This window comes from Desmodus rotundus, chromosome 6, assembly GCF_022682495.2.
Source record: "Desmodus rotundus isolate HL8 chromosome 6, HLdesRot8A.1, whole genome shotgun sequence".
NCBI classification, from domain to species: Eukaryota; Metazoa; Chordata; class Mammalia; order Chiroptera; family Phyllostomidae; genus Desmodus; species Desmodus rotundus.
Genome location: NC_071392.1, coordinates 74,216,564 through 74,226,850, shown reverse-complemented (window position 1 = coordinate 74,226,850; position 10,287 = coordinate 74,216,564). Strand labels below are relative to the sequence as shown.

Below are 10,287 nucleotides of genomic sequence, written 5' to 3'. Positions count from 1 at the left end.
GCTCCTGGGGAAAACGAGAGGGAAAGGAGTAGCTTTTTCTGTGCTCCCAGTTCAGAGCCACAGATAGGAGGATGTGCTCTTCACTCCTTCCCTGGGCCGTTCAGAGGGAGGGAGCTGGGTAGCCAGCGTTCTAGAAGCTGAGCAGAAAAGCGCAGTGATTCGCAAGTGTTAGAGCAGGATCTGGGCTGGAGAGTGGGGTGATGACATAAAGCTTTGGGGAGGGAGTGCCACTTCAGCGCCAAATTTAGAAATACCCAGGGACCTTGGAGATTCCTCACGTTTTTGCAGAAGGAAAGCTACTATGACTTTAAACGGGAAGGCAAGTGCTGCCAGAGAGTGGTTTTTGGAGACCGGGTGTGGTGCGTTCTGGGAAGCAGAGGGCTGGCAGGAGTGGATGCTCGCTGGAGAGAGGGAGGCTAGGCGCTGCAGCACACAGCCTGCTAAGAGGCACCTCAGGGAAGGGTTGAAAGAGCTTGATACTCGTGTCATCTCGCCCAGTGAGAACCAAAAGTCCGAGGTGAGGTGTCGAACCAAAGCCGGCAAGGTCCTTGCGCTGGCTGCGCCCTGCCCTCTCCAGCTTTACGCATTGGCTTGTCTTGTCTTCAGGCCTGGTGAGGACAGCACGGGAGCTGCAGCTGCCTCTTCCGAGGACACATGTTTCCCCACAGCCATGAGGCTTTATACTAGAGGCTCCCAGGGGCAGAAGAAACCGGCAGTCAGGCCTCTACATCAGGGTAAAGGACAGGCTGGAATAGCCATGGCTGCCCCAGAGAGGGGTGCACAGCCCGTCTGGCTGGAGGCAAGACCTCTGAGTTAATGTATAATTGTGAGCAGATGGCGGGGGCTGGCGGCAGCCTGGGGCCTGGGCCCAAGCTAATGAGGGACAATTAGCCCCAAACCTGGTGAGGGCAGTTGAGAGAATCAGACAGTGAAGGCAGATATTTGCTCCTCAAACAGTCTGGTGCTCTGGGCAGAGGGCTGAATGGCTGAGCCTTTGGGCTGGTTAAGCCCCCCTGCCAGGGCTTTTCCTCTCTTTCCCTCCCTCCATCACCTCTGGGTCGAAAGCCTCTGTTTGTTCAGACCCAAGAGTGCATTGTAAAGGCGGGGGAAGAGGGTAGTTTATGGGGGAAATCACTACCACCACCATCTGCCAGGGCTTGTCCCTTCCCCCTCTGACACCCCTCTTTCCAGCCTCATACAGCTGTCTGTGGGGATAGCAGATCAGGACAGGGAGCCTTGCACCCCCAGAAGCAGGGGAAGGTGGAGGGGGGAGAGGTGAGGCAGGAAAGGAGGACTACAAGCAGGTTACCTCATGATTCCTTGGGACCCCAGTTCACCTAGCAGTGGAGCAACCAGCAGCCCCAGCTGCCCTGGGATTGAATGGGCTCCACAGGCAGCAGGGCATGTGCTGTCCTGCCCGCGGTGCTGAAACCACTGCTGCAGTCTCCCCCATGCCTCTGGGCTCTGGACCAGCCTGAGGAGGCTGGAGGACGCTGGAAGAGAAGGGGCGTACATGTAGGGTAAGGTAGGAAATCCACTTCTGTGATACCTTTGGCCTTGAGTTCTTTACATGGTTTGGACGTTATATTAGCCCCTTGTCAGAGCTGTGGTTTGCAAACATCTTCTCCCATTCTGTTGGTTGCCTTTTTGTTTTGTTGGTGGTTGGCCTTGCTTTGATCCCAGCCCTAGGATCAAGCTGAACGTACAACACCCACCCCCACTCCCCCAAAACCAAAGCATTTACCAGTGAGTTCCATTCTCCCCCCATCTCAGTCTAGTCTTATTGCCTCACACCCTGCTTCCTTTCAACCTGACTTCTGGGAGGGTGTCACAGAATCCAAGGTATGGCATGGACCCAAGTGGCTTTCCATGTTGGCTCCTTCACAAGTCATCTGCCCAAGCTTTGTTGTGGTTGCAGCAAAATTTCCATTCACTGGGGGCTATGTTTCACCACCAGCCTCCCACTCCACAAGAACCACCAGCTACTTGGTGCTTCCATCCCACCGACGATCCAGATAACCTGTGGTGTTCTCTATGGGAACAGGAGGGTCACTCATAACTTAGTGTCTAAATGCACCAAATCCCTCGTGGAATGGAGCCTGATTACATCTAGAAATGGAAGGATGAAAACCAGGCTGCACACCTCCTCATAAACACCCCACCTACATCCTAGCTACTCTTGTAGGCTCATTCCCAACACTACCACTGTTTCCAATGTTCTCAAGTCCAGGATCCCCCTATTTCCAGGATCCTTCTATTTCCAGGAAAGAGCTCACTCATGATGTCACCTCAGCCAAGGAGCCACTTGGAGAGTTGGTGAGGACCCTCTGTGGAGAGAACTCATGCTGTGTGACACACACTCCTTGCACTCTCATTCTCTCAAAGATTTAGGAGCCACTTGGCCAGTGTTTAGGTATCAGTCTCTATACCCATTTATATTTTATAGTAATGCCCAAAGGATGCTGGAGTTGACCCCCCAAACCCAGGCATGTGCATTCTGGTTGAGAAGATGTGTGTGTGGTTCTGGAAGTAACTCTGGGCTTTTGTGCTTTCAAACCCTTGGAGACACAGTCTGATTTCCCTGTCTTTCATATTCCCCATTCCCTTCAGGAGTACTGGCCCCTGAGTGGCTGCACTCAGAGTCTGGTGGCCCGCATGAGAGTGACTCTGTATCTGCTTCAAGGTGGTAGGTGGACACAAAGTGGGCTCCGAGGACTTCCCATGGAAGGACACAATGGGTCACTGGCTGTGGTTTGCCCTGCCTCAGGGCTGGTGTCAGTCAGCCCCATGCACACCTCCCTCCTCCTCTCTCCTCTGATCGTGGCCTGTGACATCACTGGCTGCTCCCAGAAGGCTGCCCTCTGCTCCTGAGCACAAGCTCTCTGTATCTCTGGACCCCTGGCAGGACTGACGCAGGAGGAGAGTGGAGACTGTTACCAGCACCAGACCACCACCAGTGCCCCTGGAGCCTGCAGGAGTCTCAGGAACCTGTACAGGAGACTGAGACTCTCCCACTGAAGCTCCCACTTCATTGCCTCCACACAGGTAGCTCACCTGCAGGCTCATTGTCTGCTCTGCCTCCCATGCTGTCTCCATGTCTTTGTGTGGCCAAGTCAACTTCTCTCCTCCTCTGTCTTTGCAGCACCCACCCTTCTACCTCTTCAACCCCCCTATCTTGCTTTCCCATCTTGTGAGCACCAGTTCTTTTATCAGAGGAGTTAATATGAATGTTGGGATGTGTGGTGTGGCTACTGGAAATGGAGTTTCTGGGAGCGGGGGCATAATGTCTTTAGGTTTGGAGATGATTTAGATTTGGATATTGAACTTGAGTCCCCACAGCTCCTCTGAGCTGTGGTCACTTAAGGGGGACACCTCCTATCAAGGATTCAGGGTTTGGCTAGTATTCTGAGTTCACCTCCACACTCCCCACCGATCCTGTCAGAGCCCTTCACAGTCCCATCTCGGCTCTCCTCTCTCCATTGCTTTGGTAGCAGTTACACAAACATGAATCAGGGATGGGGGCAGAGAAAGGAGCTGGAAATTTTAGCTTCTGGGGAGGAACTGGCTTTTAAACTTCCTTGAGTTTAACTCCCTGGGTGACTCCTGACTTGTAGGGACCCAATTTTTTCTTTTTGGAAAAACTTTTGCCTTCCTTCCTGACTTTCTGAAAAGATGAGAGCTTGAAGGAGAATGTGTCTCTGCCCAGAGAGGAGTGAGTAAAAGCCAATTTAGCTACTGAATTCAAAAAGTAGCTCTGATTTCGTACTCTCTGTGAGTTCATTGTTTCACCTGTGTTAGTCTTCTCTTCTGGCTGCACTGTAATCTCTTGGAGGGCAGAAACCTTGCCCTTTTTCTTTTTACTCTCTTCATTCTGAAAAATCAGCAATATGCTCATGATTAATACCCTATTCAGTAAATAATTGCAGATTATTTTGCAGATGAAAGTTCTAAACCTAAGCTGTTCTCTAGAGCTAATGCCTTCCAGGGTTCCAGGTGTGAAAGGAGGTGGCTTCAGCTCCACTTACTTGCTTATGAAAGCAAAAGAGGCATGGTGGCCCATGACTTGTGTTCCTTGCTTATGCTCACAATGGCTCCTATGTCGGTCAGCAAAAAGCTCTCTCCTGCTTCTCCCTCCCTCCCTTCTACATGCCTTTGATAAATGTTGGTTGAGTGAATGAGTATCTGATCCCAGGCAGTTGGTCTGTGAGAGTGATGCTTTGCTATGAGATCTAGAACTCTCCAGAGTTAACAGGAACCAACAGTCCCAGCAAGTCAGAAACTGCCAAGAGGTGTGTGTTCCAAAAGAAGCCAGGACTTAGGCTTGTTTACCTCTAGTTCCAACGTGTGAGACCAGAGCCTCAATGCCTGGGGGGTAAATCTGAGCTCTATGTCTCCCCAGAGCTTCCTGAAGAGTATAAAAATCAGGAGCAAGACCCTTCCCTAAAGTGCTCCGAAGGAAGCTTCCTGACTGGTGATTTGGGGAAGCTAACCTCAGGAGCTGCCCAAAAGTGAAGGCAGAACCTTAAACCTGGTCTCCAGCTTCAGATCTTTGGAAGCTAGGACTTTTGGTCACAGATGCCCTCTCCTGGCTGGGCAGAATATCCTAAGTTTGGTTTTTGACCCTATTGAGTCTGAGCTTAGTAGGTAGGAGCCCTGGCCCAAGTGCATCACCCAGGGCTGAGAAGGCTGTTGAGGCATGATTTGTGTGTTTGGAAAGAGGAAAGCCTCAACATTTGGGGGCATCATCCCTTTCCACCTCCCTGACCTCTTGTAATGGATATGTGAGCAGTGAGAACCCTCCCACCCTCCCAGGCCCATAGGAGGACAGCCAGAAAGATTCAGTCCTCACCGGCCCTGTGATGTTTTACTTCATCACAGAAGGGTTTAAGTAAAGAAAACTTGAATTTTCTTAGCTAACCTACTAGCAAATTTTAGAAACCTGACCCTCTATCACAACATACTATATTCCAAGACCATAGTAAGCAAGAGTCTTCACCCAATTACTGATTATTGCAGGCCCAGCCCCGAGACCAAGGAAAGAGGTCCCAGGAGCAACTCCCTTCCCCAATCTCCCCAGTTCCTTCCCTTCTGTGAAGAGGCCAGCCTGGAGCATGCCGCAGGATGGTAAAATGCCTGGGAGAAGGGGGAAGAACAGAGGAGGGAGGGAATATCTGAGGGCTCTGCTCCCATCCACGTGGTTTCACCTGCCCTTGGCCAGTGTTCCCACAAAGATTTGTCTAGTCACTCCCTCCCCGCTCCATCATTTCCCTGAGATCATGAGGGTCAGTGCATTTGGTTGCAGAACAAATGTTCACCTGTGAGCTAGCTTCCAAAAAAAGTGGCATGTTTGGGGGACCCCATGAGCAGAAGGGGAACAGTCCCCTGGGGAGAAGACTTTCTCTGTGGTAGGAGGCCAGGCTGGAGGGTCCACCATGCCACAGGCGGGCCAGGGAGAGGGGAGACGTGGCGTGTGGATGCTTCCTTCTCATGCCCAGGGATCAGCAGTGTGAATCAGCTTGGGGGGCTCTTTGTGAATGGTCGGCCCCTGCCCCTGGATACTCGCCAGCAGATGGTGCAGCTGGCAGTCAGCGGAATGCGGCCCTGTGACATCTCACGGAGCCTTAAGGTACTGCACTGGGACTTTCACTCAGGGATAGGGACAAGAAGCAGGGAAAAGGGGCCTCTCTTAAGGCAAGTCTAGGGCTATTACAGACTCTGAGTATGTCTCACTTTGCCTGGTAGCCTCCTTCTAGTCCAGGTACACTCACCCTCTGCCTGTTATGCCTTACTTGTCCCTGCTTCTCACCTGACCCAGGTATCTAATGGCTGTGTGAGCAAGATCCTAGGGCGTTACTACCGCACAGGTGTCTTGGAGCCCAAGGGGGTTGGGGGAAGCAAGCCACGTCTGGCCACACCCCGTGTGGTGGCTCGAATTGCCCAGCTAAAGGGTGAGTGCCCAGGCCTCTTTGCCTGGGAGATCCAACGCCGGCTCTGTGCTGAAGGGTTTTGCGCCCAGGACAAGACTCCCAGTGTAAGTGCTCCCCTCTCCCCACACTGGGGCTGGCAAACAGGTTGTCTGGGGAGAAGATCCCTTCTCATTAGGCAATGGGGCCATCCCAGGCTGGGGGGCAGGGCTCCTGGGCTCTCTTCTGAAAAGTGGTGGCAGTGAGACAGGTGAGAAAAAGAAAGCATGGGGAAAGAGAAAAGGCTGCCTTTAGGAAGTATGTGGGCAGGGACAGAAGGAGAGAAAAAATACTGGGGAAATATCCTTAGGATGCTACCCTGGGACTGTGTACCATTTCCCCACTCATCGCCCTGCCACCCCCAGGTCTCCTCCATCAACCGAGTCCTGCGGACACTACAGGAGGACCAGAGACTGCCCTGGGCACAGTTCAGATCGCCAGGTGGGTTTTTGTGTTGGCCCCAAAGATGATCAGAGCCAAACCTAAGCATTTTACATTTCTTTACAGTCTTATTCTCTCCTGGTGGAAGAAAATTGAGGCTCGGAGAAAGGAAATGACTTCCCCAAGGTCACTAGCTAGTTGTTGGCAGGTCCTAGAACAGATCCCAGGTCCCTTGCCCCTAGGTTCACAGGGTCTGCTGGGGAAGAGGCAGGACTGGGTCTTCTAACCCTCCTCTGCCTTGTGCCCAGCTCCTCAGAGCACTTTTCATGACCTGTGGGATCATGCAAACCTGGGCCAACTTTGCTGCTGCTTTCCCCGGAACACTAAGCATGCACCATACCATGGCATGTAGCATGCCTCCTACCAAGTGCCTCTGCAGTGACCTCCAAATAACTGTGAATGCACCCCAACCCCAGTGCAGCTCTGCTCTTATATCCATGCTGTCCCCTGTACGCAGCCCCAGGGCCTCAGGGACCCCATCTGACCAGAGGAATCACTGTCACAAACCATACAAACCATTGTCTCCCTTTTCAGCTGTTTTGGCTCCCGTTCCTCTCACTCCCCATAGTGGCTCTGAAGCTCCTCGGGGCCCCCATCCAGGGACTGGCCACCGGAATCGGACTATCTTCTCCCCAGGTCAAGCTGAGGCGCTGGAGAAAGGTGCCATTGCTGGGGCAGACAGTGGGGCAGAGGCTGCTCAGTATGACATATGGAGGCAGTGGCCCTGAGGCCTGTGGGCAAAGGATGAGAGGTGGAGGCTGTGGTGGTCCCACCTTGGGGATGAGGGTAGTTTAGGGTTATAGCAAGTGAGGAGTGGGGCCTGAGGGGGAGACTCATGCCTTGCTCCTCTCCCTGTACCCTGGCTATGAGCCTCCGTCTCTACAGAGTTCCAGCGTGGGCAGTATCCTGATTCAGTGGCTCGTGGAAAGCTGGCTGCTTCCACCTCTTTGCCCGAAGACACAGTGAGGGTGAGTGAGCTCTGCCACATAATGCGTACAAACCACAAGGACAGAGTCTGTGCCCAGAAGTCTTTGGGTCCTGGTGAGGTGGAGAAAGGGGCAAAAAGGTGGAAACAAGTATGTTTGGAGCAGAAATTAGAGACAAGACCCTCCATGTTCCCCTTCTGCTGATGCTTTCCTCTCCTCCCCACTCCAAGCCTTTGAGTTGGGAAAGGGGACAGCGAGCAAAGGTTGGATCAGGGAGGGAAGATGTCAGGTCTCAGGAAGGGTCTGTGCTCTGAGTCCAGGCCAGGAACGGGTGCTGAGAGCAGTAGGTGCCAAGCAGTGGAGAAAACAGCCAGCTACTTTGTTTCTGTCCTTCCTCAGGTCTGGTTTTCCAATCGAAGAGCCAAGTGGCGCCGACAAGAGAAGCTCAAGTGGGAAATGCAGCTTCCAGGTAATTTCTGTGTCCATCTGTCTGTATGTCTGTCCGTCCACCTGTCCATCCATCCACCCATCCACCCATACATCTATCCACCTATTCCTTCCTTCTTTCTTTTCTTCCTTTATTTTATTTTATTTATTTTTTTACCTGAGGGAGAGAGACACAGAGAGAGGCATATATTTGTCATTGGTTGCTTCATAGTGTGCCCTGACTGGAGATAGAACCCACAGCCTTGGTGTATTGGGACAATGCTCCAACCAACTGAGCTATCTGGCCAGGGCCCTTCCTTCCTTTCTTCCATCCATCCACCCACCTAACATTTACTTGACACTTCCCACATGCCAGGCCCTGTGTTAGCTCTTCAGGGCTGCACTGTCTTCAGTTTACCATCCTTGGGATTTAATTCTTCTTCTCTAGTCTCCCAAGGCTCTGCCAGTTTAAGGCTGTAGCATCCATCTTCTCTCACCCGTGCCAGAATTTGCTGCCTTTTCCAGAGACTTCCTGCTTCTCACTGCCACTCTCCCCTCCTTGGACCCTGGTTCCTCCCTCTGAATGGATCCACCCTCATCTTGTAGGTACTTCTCAGGGTTTGACTGTACCACGTGCTGCCCCAGGGATCACCTGTGCACAGGTATCCAGGAAAGGAGGGGAGTTTATGAAACTGGAAGACTGAAGGGCTCACCACCTCTCCCATTCCCAGTGAAGGCCTGAGCTAAATTTCATGACTCTCCCAGTTCCCCACAGTGCACACTTCCAGAAAGTGCCATCGTCATAGTCTGCTAAGTGAATGAACCCTCTGGAGTTGTGTAGTATACAGTCTGGGCCAAGGGCAGCCCTGGGTCCCAGTCCTGCTAAACAGAAGGCATCACAGGCAGCTGAGGGTGTTCTCTTGCTTTTTTCTAGCAGTCCCCTGGCAGTGTGGCCACAGTGGCCCTGCCTTTCGTGGAATCCTTGGGTCCCCCCTGTTATCAGCTGTGCTGGGGGACAGCACCAGACAGGTGTCTGAGTGACACCCTACCCCACACCTGTCTCAAGCCCTACTGGGGTAAGAATCCAGGCCAGGCCTCACTCCTGCAGGGTGTGGGGAGGGCTGGCTGACTCCACAGGAGGACAAGGATCTCTGGTCAAGGTCATCAGAGGAAACTCAATACAGCTTTCCTCCTTCCTTGTGTGACCCACAAAGCTGAGAGACTATTATCCCTAGTCTATAGTACCACTGGTAGCCATAGCAGGAAAAGTGGGTGGGGTTGGGATTTGAGTGCCTCTGTCCATGGTAGAGAATCAATGTCTGCCTTTCCCCATCAGTGGCAGCAACAAGCCCATGCTCACCCTCTCTTTGTCCCTGCAGGCTACCTGCCCCCGACAGCTGAGACCCCTGGACTCAGTACCGCTCTGCCATCCTTGCCCTCCCTTCCATTGCCCCCACCGACAGTCTTGCTGTCCCTCACGCCTTTCTCTGGCTTGGCTCCCCACTACTGCAAGGCCTGTGATGAAGGAGGGGGTCCAGGATGGAAAGAAGATGGGGTGGGGAGTGTCTAATGCTGGCCTGCCCAAGCACATCATTGCTCCTTCCTCCTTCCTGCATCTCTTCCTCACCCATGGACCTTACCTGGTCCTGCCCTGCTGCCCCTCCATCGTGTTACCTGTTTTGAGGGCCTGGAGAAGCCATGCCTACCCACTGCTCACAGTGGCCTTAAAAGGCCTTCACTTGGCAGTAATAAAAACATTTTTTAATTTACAGTAGTTCCTGTTGTCCTTTATGTTTTTCCCATGAGCACTCATACTCCTGCCCTTATATTTAACAATTATAAACTGTCTGCCCTATGTATCTATCATCTGAAATATCTATGTATGTATCATAGCTAATGTATTTATGTGTTTATGTAACTATGTATGCATACATGTATTTATGCATGTACCTAGCCATCTCCCCATCTACACATGCATGCATGTGTGTATCCATCTTAGTATTTGAGTGCTCATGTACCCACACATATGCACACACACTGATAATACATAGCACATCACCCCTAAATCTTCCAGCATGTATCTCCAAAAAATAAGAAACTTTACTTGTCTAACCACAACATGATGACCACATATGAGAAAATTTTCAGTAATTCCTTAATCTAAAAAAATACATTAATTCTTTAATTGAATGTGTATTTTTATTTTGCATAGCAGCAAACAAAGGGAATGCCATTTTCGTATTCTGCTTGTCCCTTTGCACATGCTCCTGGGGGCATGTTTGCTTACTGCTTCTTGGCAGTAAGTTCCCAATCTGCTCGATTTTGTTGCCTGCAGAGAAATCTCTAGGCTCCTCTTGGGAAGACTTGGGATGGAGGGGGAAAATGTGGGGGAAATGGGATGAAGAAGGGGCTATTTGGGGTGGAGGATGGACTCATCCCTCCAAATTCTTCCCCTTTTTGAAGGGCAGAGGTAGAATGAAGATGCAAAAGGGTGGCGGAGTGGGGACATCGTAGTTTACTCCAGGTACTGG

The 10,287-nt window shown here is 51.8% G+C and overlaps 1 protein-coding gene across 1 annotated transcript; it reads left to right on the top strand.

The window, feature by feature from the left end:
* Positions 1-5,304: 5,304 nt before the first annotated feature.
* On the top strand, positions 5,305-9,326 carry PAX4 (paired box 4). Its single transcript, XM_024555067.2, has 9 exons — positions 5,305-5,626; positions 5,816-6,031; positions 6,329-6,404; positions 6,939-7,064; positions 7,290-7,372; positions 7,730-7,799; positions 8,363-8,418; positions 8,691-8,832; positions 9,136-9,326. Exons 1-9 carry the CDS (start codon positions 5,360-5,362, stop codon positions 9,324-9,326), a joined length of 1,227 nt encoding a protein of 408 aa, XP_024410835.2. The 5' UTR covers positions 5,305-5,359.
* The last annotated feature ends 961 nt before the right edge of the window (positions 9,327-10,287 follow it).

Coding starts and splice junctions, on each gene's coding strand:
- PAX4 (XM_024555067.2), top strand. CDS start 5,360: ATGAGCAGAAGGGGAACAGTCCCCTGGGGAGAAGACTTTCTCTGTGGT. Junction 6,405..6,938: donor GGCACAGTTCAGATCGCCAG/GTGGGTTTTTGT, acceptor CTCCCTTTTCAG/CTGTTTTGGCTCCCGTTCCT. Junction 7,800..8,362: donor GTGGGAAATGCAGCTTCCAG/GTAATTTCTGTG, acceptor CTCATCTTGTAG/GTACTTCTCAGGGTTTGACT.